The following is a 17,491-nucleotide window of genomic DNA, read 5'->3' on the forward strand; positions in this document are numbered from 1 at the left end:
AACTTTGCTGACCAGAAGGGATTGGCACAAAATATTAAAAGTGATGCAAAGCAAGGACCTACAACCAAGATTACTCTACCTAGTAAATCTTAGAACTGAAGGACAGATAAAGAGCTTCCCAGACGAGAAAAAGCTGAAGGAGTTCATTACCACCAAATCAGTATTACAACAAATGCTAAAGCAACTTCTTGAAAAAAAAGGAAAAAAAGATCAAAACTGTGAATAATAAGATGCCAATAACTACATATCTATCAGCAATTACTTTAAGTGTAAATGGATTAAATGCTTCAATCAAAAGACACAGGGCTGCTAAATGGATAAGAAAACAAGACATTTAGATATACTTCCTATAAGAGACTCACTTTAGATCGAAAGACACACACACTGAAAGTAAAGGGATGGAAAAAGATATCTCATGAAAACAGAAACAAACAAACAAAAAAGCTTGAATAGCAATACTTACACCAGACAAAATAGACTTTAAAGCAAAGGCTGTAACAAGAGACATATGCATCCATATGTTCATTGCCACATTATTTACAATAGCCAAGATATAAAAGCAATCTGTCTCCATCAATAGATGAATGGATAAAGAAAAAGTAATACATATATACGATGGAATATTTCTCAGCCATAAAAAAAAAATCTTGCCATCTGCAATAATATGGATGGACCTAAAGGGCATTATGCAAAATGAAATAAATCAGAAAAAGAGAAATACCATACGATTTCACTTAATTGTGAAATCTAAAAAAGCAAAATAAACAGAAAAACAGAAACAGTCTCATAGATACAGAGAATGCTTTGATGGTTGCCAAATGGAATGGGGATCAGGGGAGATGGGTGAAGAGGGGAAGTACAAATTAGCAGTTACAAAATAGTCATGGGGATATAAAGTATAGCATAGGGATTAGTCAGTAATATTGTAATAACTATGTATGGTCTCAGGTGGGTACTAGATTTATCAGGCTGATCACTCTGTAAGTTATATGAATGTCTAATTACTATACTGTACACCTAAAATTAATATAATATTTTATATCTACTGTCATTGAAAAATAAAAAATTATTAAGAAAATAATAAATAAATAAAATAGGAAGGCTCACAGACAAAAAAAAAAAAAAAACAGGAAAGAAAGGGAGAAGGGTAGAAGGGTGGCTTTCCAGTGCCTGGGACAGGTGAGGTGTACAAGATGAGTTTTCAGACTCTTCTAGGATTCTGATCTTTCAAATAATCGGGAAGCAAGCTCCTAATTTGGTTATGGAGGTGGGACAAGTGCTTCATGGAAAGGAAGAAGAAGATGGGCCTTACCAGGTGCTCAGCCTGCCACACCTTAAACCTGTACCTCGGGGACCTAGCAGTGCTTTCCAGTGGGGAAGGGAACAGTGGGCTGCATGGAAGACCAGGCCTCAACCCACTGTGGCCACATAAACTCTGGGTTACATCAGAGCAGGAGTTCTAATTTCCACAGTGGGCCCTCGGGGCAAGTGGGGAGAAGCGGAGCATGTATGCGAGGAGGATTCCAGGATCCTAGACCAGGATCATACAGAAAGTGGGTGGGCAGATGGGGGGCTGAGTAGGAAGACTGAACTAGAAGGACAGGCATTCAGTCTGGGGGATGGTAAGAGACTGTGGGAAGTGGTGAAATGGAGAGGCTGTGCTAAGGGTTATTCATAGGTTCCTTCAATGACTAGACCCATGGTAAGCCTAGTAAATTTAATGAATGAATCACTCAGCATATTATTTTTTCAAGACTGTAGAATAGAAACAGACCTTCAATAATTAATTTCCAACCAATATGAGGGTGACTAGGCACTTTATGAAGAAGACCCACTCCCAGACAGAAGCCATTCACAATCTTTCACCCCTCCCTCGCACACCTCCAGGACACAAAGAGTCCCTCCTTATTCCCCTCTCCCAGAGGTCATCTGAGGCAGAGTAGTCCATGAGGGGCATTCCGTGTACTGGCTAAGAAAGAGAGTCTTCAAATCAAATTTTCAAAGCTTGGCATGTGTTTAATTTGGGCTAAATATTTAACATCTCTATTCCCATTTCCTAAATTTATAAAATGGCATATAATAGTAAGTCATGCTTAGGTCTTGCCTAGTAAGATAATACTAGCTAATGTGGATTGAGCACACACTCACTGCTGGGCACCAGCTTAGTGTTTCATATTATTGACATAATCCTCACAATTCTAGGAGGAAAGTGCTATTATTGGCACCCGTTTTACAGATGAGGAAACTGACCCAGAGAGATTGAATCTGAGGCTTGTGGCTAGTGAGGGGCAGACCCAGAATTCCAGCTCAGAGGGTGCTGCCTCTTAATACATATCAGAAGCACTGTTATTGTTACTCAGGGTCATTGTCAGTGTATCTACTTTTAATGATCTTTACTGAATGTCTTATCTTGGCCTAGCCAATATCTTCTATTTTATAGTGTTCTTTATGATAATAAAAAATACGCAATTTGGGGGTGGACAGCAGCATTTAAGGTAAAATATACTGGATGCAAATTTCTTCTGAGTTTTGTGTTGTGCACATTTTGAAAGGTGTATTAAATGAAAAAGAATGCTTAAGGAAGCTTTCCCAATGGCCTTTTTAAAAATATTATAATTTTGTTTTCTCTTTGGAAAATGCCTCTATTGAAGGTCCACCTTTTAACAAAAAACTAAGGTTGGGTTGGGTTTCAGAGATGATTAGTCGAATACCCATCGTGTTTCTGCATCTTGAATTTCTCTTCGAGGCATAGATGTGTTCCTTTACCTTGTCAGCACCTCTGAGCCCCTGGAGGATGTAATCAACCATTCTGTTCCTGCACTGGGGACCTCTTCCCCACTCAACTGAGCTTTGCTCCTTCACACATCAAATCATTTTACAGCCACCCCATGAGTCTGTACAGCACCCTTGTCATTCCCTGTGGCTTCTCCCTTATCTTGACCATCCCTTTCAAGGCTTCTTCACCTGTTCTCATTCTCCTCTTCCTGTGGACCAAGTGGCTGTCCTGACCTCTCAATAGAAGCACCTGCATCAGTTGCAGGCAGTAGAAGCCTCTCAAGCCAGGCAAAATGAAAGGGGATTTAATGGGGGCAGGGAGGTGGATGCTTCCAAATAGTTGGAGGAGCTGCAGGAGTGGTCTATAGGCCTCCAGGAATGCTTCCCTAACTATTCCAGCCCATGGTGCTCTCTGCCTTCTCTGAGCCATATAACTCATTCATTCATTCATTCAGCATTCATGGAGCAGAGGCCATTCTAGCTGCGAGGGACAGCACACCAGGATGGATAAGTAAAACATGGTCCTTATCCCCAAAGAACTCATGGTCTACTTACACTAGATCATGATGAGTACTGGATAAAAGAGATGTGAACAGAGTGTTACAGGGCCCCAGGAGGTAGCAGCTTACTCAGCCTGAAAGCTGGGAAAGAGTTCTGAGAGGGGAATAGTGGAGCCTGTGCCAAATCACTAGGTGTGGGCAGAGGTGATGTTGAGGAACCAGGTGTCCTTATCTGATTGGTGTATAAGGTGGCTGAAGTGGTGAGCTGGGCCAGGAGGCCAGAGAACAAGTTGGTCAGGGCAAGGGGGCTGCGGAACACCACCTGACTACTCACTGTGACATGCTTACATGGTACCTTCCTCTTAATGAGTAATCACACAGTGGTCCAGAGTACAGACTTGAGAGCCAGCCTGGTTGGTTTAAATTCGGCTAGGTTCGAAACCTACTAGCTGTGTGACTGCAGGCAAGCTGTTTAGATTCTCTTTTCTCATCTGTAAAATCGGGGAAACAGTGTGGTTGCTGTGAAGGTTAAAAGAGTTAACGAATAATACACTTAGACCAATATCTGGCCAAAGTAAATATCAGCTACTAGCATAGGCCATTATGGAATGCCTGACTCTACAGCAAGCCTCCAGATGGGTTCTTTTCCATAAATTCTCTCAATCAATGCTCACAAAGAGCCCAGGAGATCGGCGTTATTGATCTGTTCTACAAATGAGAACTCTATTTTTAGTTCCTTCTATGAAATTTTAGACCCCTTCGTGGGTTTCATTCTATTTCCGTCCCACCACATGGTATTTGTACTGCAGGAGCCCTGCCAGAAAGGGAGGAACAAAGTTATCCTGGAATTCTGAAGGAAGAGGAGAAACAATTAAATTTGGATTCCAACAGAGCCTCTCAAGCTCCAGCTTTATGTATAGGAAATGTATCCAACTCAGCTTCATTGTCCCACTTGCACCCATGATTTTTAAAGTTGTAAAATCTGACAGTAGGAGTTTGGTGGATGTGGATGACAAGGTGAGCCATCCACTGTCTGAGTGGGGTGCCTTAGAAATAAGCAAGAACTAACAGCATGTACAGCACCCAGAGCAGGTAAGTGAACACCTTTCCGCCTCCTTTATTGGAGGACATCATCAAGGTCAGTGGGACTCCCTGAGTCAGATGTCCCCACTTCACCACCTGAGCTGCTGCCTAGAGGTAGGAACGACTACTATGTCCCTCTGACAATTAGTTTCCTTCAATAAATCCTGTTTTCTGAATTTTTCCTAGTAAAATGAGCAGAACATTTTTTGAGTTGGACATCCAGTTCTCCCTTTAATGAAGCCTGAAGTTGCTCAGTAAAGGGCAGGCAGGAGAGAGGCTAACTAATGTTTTCTACTCACTGTCAGGCCATGCTAGGTGTTTGTTTAATTCTCCTTACAGCCTTATGAGGGAGGCATTGTGATCCCCACTACAGATGTACAGGTGGAGGTGGGGCAAGTCCCAGCAAAGTCCAAAGTCCTGTGAGAAACAGGCGGGGACACCTTTGGTAGAGGTGAACTCTTTTCTTTCTAGCACTGGTCTCTGTCTTTCTGGTAGGGCTGCTGGCCTGTTTTCACCTTTTCAGGTATCCCTGCACAGTGTGGGTCTATGAATGGGCCTCTACATCTGGGGGTGTGAGCAAGGCAGAGCAGATGGCTGGGAAGGAAGAGGCCTCAACCTTAACTTGCAGAACCCTTCAGCATATTTTTACATACATTTCCTCATTTCATTCCAAAACCCCAGTGAGGAGGTGCAAGATAGAGAAACTGAGGCCCCTGGAAACCTAGGAACCAACTCATGGCGGGCTAGAACATAAACACAGGCCTCCAGATTGCTAGTGGAACATCTGTGTCATCAGAGAAAACGGCTTCATAGTGGACAGCTGCAGAGTGCTTTCTCTATGTCAGGCAAGAACCCAAGTGTTCCATACACATCTTATTTACCCACAATGCCCTCTGAGGTCGGTGGTGTTCAGATTATCTCCGTTTTACAGGTGAGCAAACAGATGAACCCAGAAAAGTTCATCACTTCAACAATAAATAAGCAAGGCAATAAAGAGGAATTAATTTTTTGATGGGGAAATTCCATTTTATCACACCTGGGCATGAATAAGCCAGCTTCAGCTTACAAGCTCTGAGGAGATCTGTGGTGTGTTCATCTCAAAGGCTGCATATGCTTTATTGGGAGTTGCACCGCCTCCCAGGCCTGGATGCCAGGCAGGCCATCTGCTCCTGAGACCTGGCCTCCCACTCTGACAGTTACTGCATCCTCCCGGAACGTCTGGCTCCCAACGGGCTGCAGCCATTAAAGACAGTCCTGGAAAAAGATCTTTGCTAGCCTCTTCTGCAACCTAATTTCTGCTACTGTGGGTATTGCCTTGTCTGCATAACTGCCCTGTTAATTTTCTGCTGCTGTTGTTGGTTGATGTTGGAGAATGCCAGGGGAGGAAGGAAAGGAGGGTCCGGCCATGCATATTCCCCATTCCGTAGTCCACAGCAACCAGGCATGCTTCAAAAATTCAGATCAGGTCACAGCCTGGCTCCGTACCACTCTGTATGGAGGATCCCCCAACACATACTCCATGCTGCCCCCAGGGCCCTGCAGGAACTGGCTGCCTCACCTCTCAGAGTTCATCTAAGGCTCCTCCTCCCAAAGCTTTCATTCTGTGCCTGGAGTAGGTGTGCCTATGTTGCCCTGGGTGTGACCCTATACCAGGACAGCTCTCATCCCCACCCATGACTATCTCTATCTCAGCTTTTGGTTCTCAGCTTCAACACTTTGGGGGTCTTCCAAGGCCCCTCCCTCCAGTCCCAGTAAGGTCCCAAGTGGCTCCCTCTCTGTGTTCATGGCACTTCTCACAATATACATTTACACATGTATTTTCTGCTGAGTGTCTTTCCTATGAAACTGTCAGCTCTGTCAGGGTAAGGACAATGCTGTTTTTCCATCTCTGTGTCCCTAGGACCTGGCATGTGATAAGCTTTGAGTCAATATTTCTGGACAATCTCAGTCAAAGGGCCACTGTTGCTGCCATCCTGTGAGTGCAGGCTCAGAGTGGCTAGGTGACTTACCTAGGGCCACATGTGGTGGTGTTGAGAACCAAGCCATGACACCTGGCCTATGCTTTCTGTTCATGGCCTCCTGGCAACTGTGGTATTTATTTACTCATTGTCTTAGTTCCTTAGTGCTATATGTTTCAGAGCAGATATAATCTGTGAAACCCCAAGTGGCGGCCTACATACAGTGTGAATGTGGAAGTTCCACAGAAAGCCTCGCTGTGGGGTTTTCCTTTCACCAAAGAGACAAGACTTCAACACATAGACCTGAGGATGTGACTAGATGTGTCCATGGCAACAAGATGGAGGAGGTGGGAGGGGCTGGGACCTGGGGTGGGCCTGGAGGACTGCTGGTCAGGTTTAGACACAGGGTGGTACCATAAGCTGATGGTGGGTCCACCTATAGGAAGAGTGTGGGGATGAAAGGAGGGAGGGAGCCATCCTGACAGGTGGCTGTGGCAAAGCAATGGGAAACTCTGGTGCCAGCCTGCTTCTTGAGGTTTCTGCCCCCAGGGAGTGAGTTCTGAACCTGAGGGACTGCAATGAGCAGAGGGATCCAAGCCCAAGGAATCATCCAGTCAGTCAATAAATCTTTACTAATCTCCTACTATGCACCAGCATTTTTCCCAACTGAGAATATAGTAATAAATGAAGTCAACGAGACCTCTGCCCTTGCACAACACAGTCTAGTCAGGGGAGGCAAAAGAAAACAGCACAGGATAAGTACTTTTAGACAGTGACAAGTGCTGAAGAGATTGCTTCAACTGAAGTGGTCAGAAGAAACCTGAGATCCAAATGACAGTCAAAGCTAGCATGCCAAGATGGAGCTGGGGGCAGTGATCTGCAGCAGAAGCTCCTATAGGTGGGAAGGAGCTTGACAACCTGCACTGGAGCCTGCTTGGTTGGGCTCTCGGGAGCTGATAGTTCCATGCCTCTTCTCAACTCTTGGTTCAGGGATGGCACAGTTATAACCTGAAATCGGCCATGGTGAGAGCATTTACGCCATGGAAATTGGCAAATGCTACAAATGAGGATCATTACCCCTCCCCCCCCCACCACCACCACCACACACACACACACACAAGTTCTTAAACACTTAACAGCGCACCATGATTGGCACATCTCAACACCAGCAAGGAGCCCAGGGCAAGAAGTGTAGAGAGGTGAGGATGCTATCACAGAGGCAACAGGCTTTGTTTTGTGGAAGAGGACAAAAAGCAGAGTGGCAACATGGTTTGATTTTCACTTTGCCAGATTCTACAAAACAAAGACTTAGGTTCAGGGAACAGTAAGCATGGGGAAGGGGAGAAGAGATTGATTTTTCAGAACTGGGGGCCAGACAAGAGCTGACTGAATCCAGGAACTCAGAAAAATCCTTCTTATGGCAGCAGCAGCAAAAGACCAGAATGAAGTTAGTTGTCAGAGTGTGTATCCTGACCTGGGTCTGGAGGGGAAAGGAGGCTGAGCCTGCAGGTGCTGTCTGCCCTATGCAGAGAAGAGCGGCTGAAGCCTCTGCTACCTACGGCGGGACGGCCATGTCAGTCTGCTTCATTTTCAAAAGGATGGCAGTGGCAAGCTCCAGAAGCTTCTGCATCTCTACAGATAGAACCTATGGTTTATTCAGCATGTCCTTCAGGTTGATAAGTGGCTCCAACATGGCTGTAAATCTCCACATCAAAATGGCTGCATTCTCACAACTTGCAAGTTCCATGTGGCATCTGAGCAGCATTGTCACCCAAGCTGGACACAGCTGTGAGAGCAGATACTTCTTGACCTCAGCTGCACATCAGGACCACTGGGAGATTTCCCACCCCAGGCCAATTAAACCCAGAGGTTCTTCTGATGGGGGGACCCAGCTTTTGAAATTTCTCCACATGATTTCAAAGTGAGGCCCAAGTTGAGAACCACTGAATTAGAAGAATTTCTGTAGTGTAAGAGGCCAGGTATTTTTCCACATGTTGCCTCTAGGGTAGACTATTGACAGGCAAGTCCAGGCACTGTGACAATGCCTTGTACCACTTTTTTTTTTGGATATTAAACAAAACCCCGAAATCCTCTTTCACTGAGTTGGACCCTGACTGCAGTGAGAGGCTGATCACTTGTCTTCATTATCTGTGGGCTGAATCAGTATAGCAGCTGCCACAATTCACAAAGGATTTAAAGTGCTGAGCCTTTCCTTGCAGACTGGATACGATAACTAGGTTTCAGCCATGCTCCTTAGCAGCCAAAAGGAATCCCATCAGCTAACCCCAGAAGTGTCAGGTGAGCAAGTATAACCAGGCAGCTGGGCATTCCATGGAGCAATGAAGAGAGTGGGAAAATGTTTCTCTTGTATTTTTAGGAAAAGGGCAAGGAGGACAGATGCCAAAGGAAAATGAGGTTAATGCTGGTACTCTGTGCTCTGCTCTAAGAATAAAACATACAGCATGGTGAAATAAACTGGCACTGTTCTGCCCCTACACAAACAGCTATAGAGGAATTGTAGAAATAGCACAGGCTTTTGAACAGTGTTTATTCACTCAACCTGTATTTGCTGGTCCTTGCTCAGTGCCACTAGGCTGGGATACTATTCTGGGGTTTTGCTGTCAGCAAGGTAAATAAGTTCCTGGCCTCTAGAACTGATCTCAAAGTGGAACAGAAAGCCAGGAACCAAGTAAGCAAGTGGCAAACTGTGCAGTGAGGGACCAGGGAGACTGCCCCAGGTGGGATGGAGAAGAGATCTTTCTGAGGTGGCTTCTGTCCTATGATCCAAGCATGAAGAGCAGCCGTGGGGGATCTGGGAAAGAGCACTCCAGGGAGAGGGAGCTGGCAAGGCCAAAGACTCTGAGATGGGAAGAACTGCACGCTGCTGAAGAATGTCTAAAAGTCCCTCATGAGGACAGGGAGGTGAGCCAGGGAGGTGGCCAGAAGGAATGGCAAGGCAAGCAAGGGACAAGATGACTCATATTCTGAGCCTTCTGGCAGCCCATTGGATACCTGAAAGCCAAGTGCTGACATGCTCTGATCTGTGTTTTACTAGCTTGCTGTGTGACTTGGGCTATTAACTTCTCTGATTTTCACTTTCAGCTGTAAAGAAGATAAAGCATAAAATGATTTTGAGGATTAGAACTCTTTTATATGGAATTAATAGAGGAACTGACACATAGTAAATGCTCAGTAAAATGGTAGCTGTTCTCTTCCTTCTCCTCTTTCCAGACTTATTGGCAGCAATTGGATGGTGTGGCTCACAGCAGTCACTCCTTGCTTGAAGAGACTCTAGCCCCCACAGGTCTTATGCTAAGAATATGAGTCTTGAAAATTGTATATTTAAGAATCTATATATCCTCTCATTAACCTGCCACTGCTGGGCTGATACCAGCCAGTGTAGAAGCTAGGATGAGCCATGCCTGGTGGGTGCTACTGTTTGTGTCCCAGAGTAGTCATGCTTCATCGAAGGCTTCCTGGGTTGACCGAACGCCTAGCCAAGCTCTGCTTCTAGCTCCTGAGGCTTCTTCTGTATAGATCTTAGGTACGAAAAATAGCTATTTATTTGAAAACTCTACAACCTTTGTCATTCATTCATTCATTCATTCAAACAGCATTTGCAGTGCCCACCATGAACTCAAAACTCTGCTAGCCACTAAAGAAAACTGAGGGAGAAATCTACATGTTCTCAAGAAGGTTGAAACCAATGGTGGAGTTAGGCAGAAAACAGCTGTCACTCCTCCTGTAATAGGAGCAGAGAAGAAACTTAAAGAGAGTTGTTTGTAGGCTGTACATCTTTCTCAGAGGGGATCTTTAAGGATGGGTATTGAAGGAAGGGGAAGAGTTTGCCAGATGGAGAAAGAGGGAGGAAAATAGGTGCACGAATAATACAAATGCCAGCAGTCTGTGGAAGAATGAGTGGAGAAGTACAATTATTCCACATAAAAATGGAAAGAGCTGTAAATCAATTAGGATTCTTCTCATCATAAGTAACAGAAAATCCAGTGACCTCAACAACAACAAAAGGCATGATGGGGTAAAATATTGGCTTCAGGGCCAGCTGGATTCAAGGCTCAAACACCATTAGGACTTGGTAGCGGTCCTTTACGTGGTTCTTCTCTGTTGTCGACCCATACTTCAGTTTTGGCCAGATGTCTGGGGACCATCTAGGCCCACAGCTTTTAAGGCTGCAGTCTAGTGGGAAAATGAAAATGCCTTCACCTGACCAAAGCTTTAGGGTCGGCTCTGATTGAACTCGGTCAGGTTGGCTTGAGTCACATGCCTATAACTGAGCCAGTCACTGTGGCCTGATCACTGTGGCCTGACTAGAGAGGAAACCAGCACCCGCCAATTAAGGGCCTGCCATGTGCCAGCACTCTGCCCGTCATGTTGGCATAAATCAGTATCTGGTACCCTCACCATCCCTCCCCAGAGGAAAAGACCATTATTACTACTATTTTACAGGTGAAGAAATGAAGCTTTGGGGATGAGTACTTTGCCTGAGAGCTCAGGAGAGCCCAGATTTGGGCTTCATTCTGTGGGACCCTGAAGCTCAGCATTCCAATTTCGTCTGCGATCTAGTCTGTGACTTGTTGCCGATGTCACGAAAGCTCCTGACTGCCCAAGCTGCAGCCTCAATGATCTGCTGCATTCCTAACCCGGCTCCCGTCTCCTCCCCGCAGGGCCCTCGTCTTTGTGTCCCATGGAGCCGGGGAGCACTGCGGCCGCTATGATGAGCTGGCTCAGATGCTGGTGGGGCTGGAGCTGCTGGTATTTGCCCATGACCACGGTGAGTGCCCCCAGGGCTACCAGGGCGGGGCCCCCAATGTTGCTCGGTGCCTAATAGTTTAGGAATCTAGAAAGGTCCAGTCCATCTTACCTCCATCCTTCTTCCTTCTCAATTATTCCCTTCTGATTCCTGCAGAGAAAAAGGAAAAAGACATTATCCATGGGATGTTTCTAAGTTTTTAAAAATATATAGTTATGTAAACAAAGAAACATGTCTGACCAGCAGTTTCTGTTGAATTTGAGATCGAACACAGGCTGGTTAGAAAACGCCACTGAACAACCAAAGTGAGGATATATTTACATAAGAAATTGCCCCTGGCCAAGTAATTCTCTCTTACATTTTATAATGTGCTTTCTGTACAAAGCGGACCCGGGTTTTTTCCCAAGGGACATCAAGGGGATGTCGTGCAGTCAGTGCAAGTACAGTTTAAAATTCGATTTAACCACAAGAGGTTTACAAAGCATTGCAAACAAGGAGAATAGTAAGAGTCTCAAAAAGCCATACTGATCACAAGAAAACCCCAAACACACACACAAGTACACACATGCATACATATATACTTATACACTTTTACATATACTTGTCTCCAGGCCAAGTCTTTGATTCTTTGCCATGTAACAAAATCCACAATGACCATCAAAATGCACTGTCCATTGCCTAAGTCAGTATGTAGTTCCTTAATAATTTCTGTGATATTCTCCATGACTGGGAATCCTCCAAGTATAGATCATTCTTTGCCTAACAGTCTTTAAAATGAAGAGTTTTCTGTGACTGAACATGGTGATTTCTCCACAGCTTCAATGTAGAAACCTATTATCCTGGCCCAGATCCAGAAATGTTTCTCCTGTTTCATCTGATTTGAAACCAGATAACGAAGTAATGTTGCTGAAAAGAGGGAGAAGGGAGCAGTGATGGCCCAGGGGTCCTTGTAAAAGGGCAGAAAAGCTGTGTTCTTGCAGAGAGATGCTAAATCCAGGGCATGAAGGCTTCCTGAAGCATGCTATACAAAGAACTGCAGGTTTGGTTTAGCAGGAGCCCTTTTCCAGCCAGATATGTGCAAATGTCCTCGTAATTGAGAATATTGACTAAATTCTTTCTTATTGTGTTTATAGTGTTCTTCAGTGTTTTGTAAACGGTCTCGGGAATAGTTGTGAGACTGTTCGAGAAGTAATATTCAAGGATTATCCTGATTTTTTCTGTGGGGACTGCGTCATTATTAAATTTGGCACTTTTTACACTGCATGAAGGCCCAGCATAGGAACGACTTTTCCTATTGCATTTGTCTCCACTAAATTTGTTGCGGTCATCACTGGCATCTTCTCACTGAAAAATATAAGGACTTTCTGCAAGAAAAGACTATTTGTGCTATGCAAACACTAAACACCTCCACTCAGAATTTCAAGTATTTGTTTTGAATCTTGGTGTCAGTTATCTTCTTATTAGCTACCTGTGGCCAAATGTGTGGAAATAAGCAGCTTTTGTGCCTTATTTATTTTATTGGGCTGTAGAACTTGGAGAAAAACAATTTTAAAAGGCTTGTTTTTTAGAGTAAAGGGAGAAAAGAAGCAGCCCATCTTTTGATGTTTCCAAATAACATCTGGAATCAAGGCGTAGCTCTCCATGGCATTCTAAGGACAGTTCAAAACCAATTGTTGATGTTTACCTGTTTTAAGACTTTTGCTTTGTTGGTTTCTTTCGGTGACTCTGGAACTCTTTCTGGCAAGTGCCTAAGGGAGGTGTTTTATTCAAGAAATGCACCAAATTGGATGTGTGTGACTTTTGTTATCTACAGATGAAAGTGACTGTGGCTTACTTAGGAGAAAGCTGGAGAAGTAGATATCAGTGGTTAGTTATCTGTGCTTTATTTCCTTGTTGCTGAGAAATGTAAAGTGGACAGGAGGGATCTAAACCCAGGACTGCTGGTTCTAAAGCCTGACCTCCTTTATTACACCATACTGATGATTCAGCATTCCTACCAGGCACAAATACATACAGAGACAAACACAGGCTCCATTTTTTCCAACATAGCTTTTAGATGTAAATAAATTACATGTGGGGAGAATGTCAGGGTATTTATTGGACCACCGTTAGAGGTACATGAAGGATTAAAAAAACAGGGCTGATAAAACTGCTTAAGGGCCCACAGCCTCTCCAGTGCCAGGATGACCCAAACCTCCCATGTCTTTAGTCACATTGTCATCCTGCACTCCTGTGTGTTGTCACAGTGCTGAAAACTTCACCACAGAGAGCAAAAGGACTTGGGTCCAAGTTCCCACTGGACTGAGATTCTAAACTGTGCAAACCTGGAGACCTTGTTTAACCATTCCAAGCTTTCATTCTCTCATCAACAAATGGGCAAGATAAGGCTATAACATAGTAAGGATTGTCATGAGATAATGCATGTAGAGGGCTCAGCAGAGTGGGGTGCCTTCTTCCCATTCACTCCGCCTGCTCTGAGACCCCCTCCAACTACAATGCGGACCAGCTGTGTGCCCAAATGAGGGACCCCAAGGCTCTGAGTAAGATCAGCTTAGCCAAGGCTTGGAGTTAGGGACTCTGGCTTCTTGTTCCAGTGTTGCTGCCCAGAGCCATAATACCTGTCAGGCCTACAGAGACTGCTGTAAAGCTAGACTAAAGCTGTAGATTCGAAAATGCTTTACAAAGTAAGCAAAGCTACCAATGGTGGTTTCATTGCTGGTTTCTATAACACAATTTGTATAAACACGAGTTTCTGTGAATCTGATGCTAACTGGACTCGTAGTTCAATCTTATTGCTCAGTTATATTGTAGAACTTCATTGTTTAGACAGAAATCTTGAGACACTGTGGTTGTGTCCATCTGGCAGTGTTTCTTAGCATACCTGCAGACTGGTGTGCACAGAGCAGTGCTCAATAGTATGTTATTTAACTTTGTTTTCCATTTTTACCTTAGAATTTTACAGGATGACTTCATGGACATGAACAGCTTGCCAGAAATGAGAATTATGATTCCTGATGTTTATTGAATGCCAACTGCACCCCAGGCTCTGTACTAAGCATTTTTGTATCTCTAACCCTTCCTAACAATGAATATTATTACCTCATTTTAGAGGTGAGGATTTGGAGGTTATATAGCCATGAGAGCTCATTTTCATTGCACCAAAGCACATATAGCTATCGGGGCAGTTTGCATGCGACATAAACTTAACAAATAAAAGTTTATTCTTCTCCCATACCACACGAAGTCTGAGGCGTGTCTGTGAACGTCACAATGCCATTAATGTCCAAAGCTCCATCTGCAGCTTTTCTCAGTTGTTCTTAGCTTGTGGCTTTCATGCCCAGGGATGCCATCTCCTTCTCCTGTTCTAAGCAGGAAGGAGACACAGAAGCAACACAGAGGAAGGGACTAGGCTCATATCAGAAAAGCAAACTTTTCTTGGAGCTCCCTGGCATATTCCAGCTACATCTCATTTGCTAGCACTGCGTATCATGGCTACCCCTAGCTGCAAGGGAGGTAGGGAAATCTATTTTGTTAACTGTACATTTGCTGATCCAAACAAAACAGAGTTCTGTGAGTAAGAAAGAAGTAGAGAATGCACATTGCTAATAGCCATCTCATCCTCTGCCACACCACACACCAGGGTTATTATTTAAGAGAGCATTTAAGAGAGCATTTTATTTTATATATTTTCCGGTATAACAGTTAACTCACAGCATCATCTTTCTATCTTATCCATCCCTATGTTCTTTCACAAGGTTTTGATATCATTAGCATCATCAATGAGGAGTGGTTAAAGTTCCTAATTGTACATTAGCCTTGGGTTAGATGTTGTACAGAGAAAAATGCATGGGCATAGTAACTGATGTCCTAATGGTAGAGTGACCCACATTTGCTAGAAAAATTAAGTAGTGCCTATTAAATGCTCAGCCTTGTTAGGGTATTTATTATCCTGAATGATAACGGTTCCTTTGTGGTAAATGCAGCAAGCTCCCAACAGACAAAGTCTATCTTATTGTGTCGTGTGTTAGCTCCCCTCTCTAACTCCCCTAACTTTCTCATCTGCTATATGGGACCGAGGACTGAGCAAAGAGTAGAGGCATCACCAGTGGTTATTGAATGAATGAAGGAGTTTATGATCCAAAATAGATCAAAACAAAAATATTTTAAATATCAATAGTAATGTATCCACATGAGCAGGGCACTGTTGAGTCTCATCTTTGTGGAGAGGACCCAGAGTGGCCACTGGAACTGAGTCTGGAGGCCATGGTTGGGGCAGGGGTAGCTATCAAGTGAACTTTAAAGTGATGTGGGTGAAGGCTGAAACAGTGGTGGGGTATGGAACCTCAGAGGCACAGGGCTTTGCTGATTCCTGGAGGGCTGGCAATGTGTCCGGGTCCTGTTGGGTAAATCGGAGCTTGCCAGAAAAGAAAGAGTGTGGCAAGAAGCACTGATCATTGAGAACTGATCTCAGTTCTTGCCTTGGCTGCCCATTGAAATCACTGGATAGTCTTAAAAAATACTGATGTCTGGGTCCCCTCTTTCCACAGACACTGTTTCTTGGGTCTTTGGTGTGGCCAAAGCATTGAGGTTTCTGAAATCACCCTAGGTGATTCTAATGCACAGCCAAGGCTGAGAACCACCATTCCAGGCCCAAGAGATCATACAGGCAAAAAATAGATACACCAGATCCTATGCTATGCTTATGTCCTGTTCAGGTAGAATTTCCTGCCCAAAAGTTTAGCTAGGCCTTGAGGTTCAGGAGAAGAAACAGGGGGAGCGAGCCCCTGCTGGAGAAGCTCAGGGCTCTGTAATGAGTCCCTTTGGACATTTGGAATTCATGGAGAAATTTAAGCCAGGAAAGACAGGATGGCTGTTGGAAGCATCTAGAGCCACCAGAAAATTTTTGAACCATTGAGAGATGGGATTCAGGGCAGGGCCCAGGGTGAGAGAGGCATGGGCCAGCAGAAGTGGAGTTGTTGCGGGACATTTGAACAGGTGAAAACTGCAGAGGCTGGGATTTTCTGTGCTGTTCTAAATATAGCACGGAGAAAACTGGGGCTCATGCTCACGTGGTCCCTTGGTTACCAGCTGTTCTTGGTGACTCACTGGAAACCCCTCAGCCTTCCTCACAAGCAGATGCAACAGTGAGACTAGGAAAGACGGGTGAAGGAGGTGCTGTGGGTAGAGGGAGGTAGGACACTGAAATCTGGTCATCCCAGAAAGGGGAATCTTGGGGCTGTCCCCAGGTGACAAGGCTGCTGGCCAGGTCGCCCTTCCTAGTAAGCAGCCTGGCCCACTCCAAATTACATTTGCTGGGCTCTCTCTTTATTTGCAAAGTATAAAAGAACCATTCTCAACTAATTAACAATGAATTAATTATCTGCAAATATCTGAGGGAAAGTCTTAAAGGGAGATTTTTTTTAAAAAGCTCTACTAGGGTATGTGAGAAGAGGAAGTAAGTTCTGAGGGAATGTTTGTGGGTGGCAGTTATGCCAGAGTATCTTTAGGGAGAGGGGATTACCCTGTCCAAATAAGGGTATTTGGGAAATTTTGGGGAGAAAGATGGTATATGTGTCTTTTCCATACAGAGAGAAAGGTTGGAGCCAAGGGCCCTTGCTGGATCCATTCTAAAATAGATCGCCACCAGTCATGCTAATATATTTTTGTTTGAAATGTTTGAAAAATGTGTTAATAACTTTTCTTGCCTTAGTAGATATGAAAATTAAAATAATGGAGTGGCTGGCCCTTTGATGCTTCACAGGGCCCAACTTGGGAACGGGAGTAATGAACTCATCACAAGTGCATAGGTGTGGGAGGCTGGGTTGTGCAGCTTTCGCTTTTTGTGTCGCTTTGAGGTCTCTGCAGTTCCCTCCACTCTTCCTGCTTTATTCAGAGTTAAGCATGCTGAAACCTTCCATCTTGGGTATAAACCTCTGACATGAGTTTATTTGATTACTTGCCTCTTTTCTGAATAAAACAGAGACTTCCATGAACCTCAGTGCTCATCTGCAAAATGAGGATAATAATAATATTATAATATTACATTGTGGTTGTGGGATAAAAAGAAAGAAAGAGGGGTTCTCATTGTCCCTGGAAGGCTTGTGGAAACCCAGATGGCTGGCCTCCACCCCAGGGTTCAAAGGCCTGTCAAATTTCAAATTGGGCAAATTTCAAGGAGAAGGGGGACAGGCTTATGACAGGTGTTTCTTGTGCAGAATTTACTTTAAATAAGGAGAAAGATGACATATGTGTGTTTTGTAGTTAAAATTGAAAATGTAATAGTTGCAATAAGCAGATTTAGCATCTCTTATAGAAGATATTATATGAGAACCTACTGTGTGTGGGGTCAGTATTGGGTGTGGGAATATGGAGGTAGGCTCAGGTACTGCCTCCTAGAACTCAGCACA

The 17,491-nt window shown here is 44.3% G+C and overlaps 1 protein-coding gene across 3 annotated transcripts in view; it reads left to right on the forward strand.

Annotated features, from left to right (window-relative positions):
- MGLL (monoglyceride lipase) overlaps positions 1 to 17,491 on the forward strand; it is a 122,942-nt gene that overhangs the window by 38,856 nt on the left and 66,595 nt on the right. For 2 of the 3 annotated variants that reach the window (XM_011376049.2, XM_011376051.2), the window contains exon 3: positions 10,999 to 11,105. The exons of the other annotated variant lie outside the window; for it this stretch is intronic. In XM_011376049.2, the coding sequence (XP_011374351.1) occupies positions 10,999 to 11,105 (107 nt within the window). The remainder of the gene's footprint in view (positions 1 to 10,998; positions 11,106 to 17,491) is intronic. 3 annotated transcript variants of the gene reach the window in all.

The sequence above is a fragment of the Pteropus vampyrus genome, unplaced genomic scaffold (genome assembly GCF_000151845.1).
Source record: "Pteropus vampyrus isolate Shadow unplaced genomic scaffold, Pvam_2.0 Scaffold285, whole genome shotgun sequence".
NCBI lineage: Eukaryota > Metazoa > Chordata > Mammalia > Chiroptera > Pteropodidae > Pteropus > Pteropus vampyrus.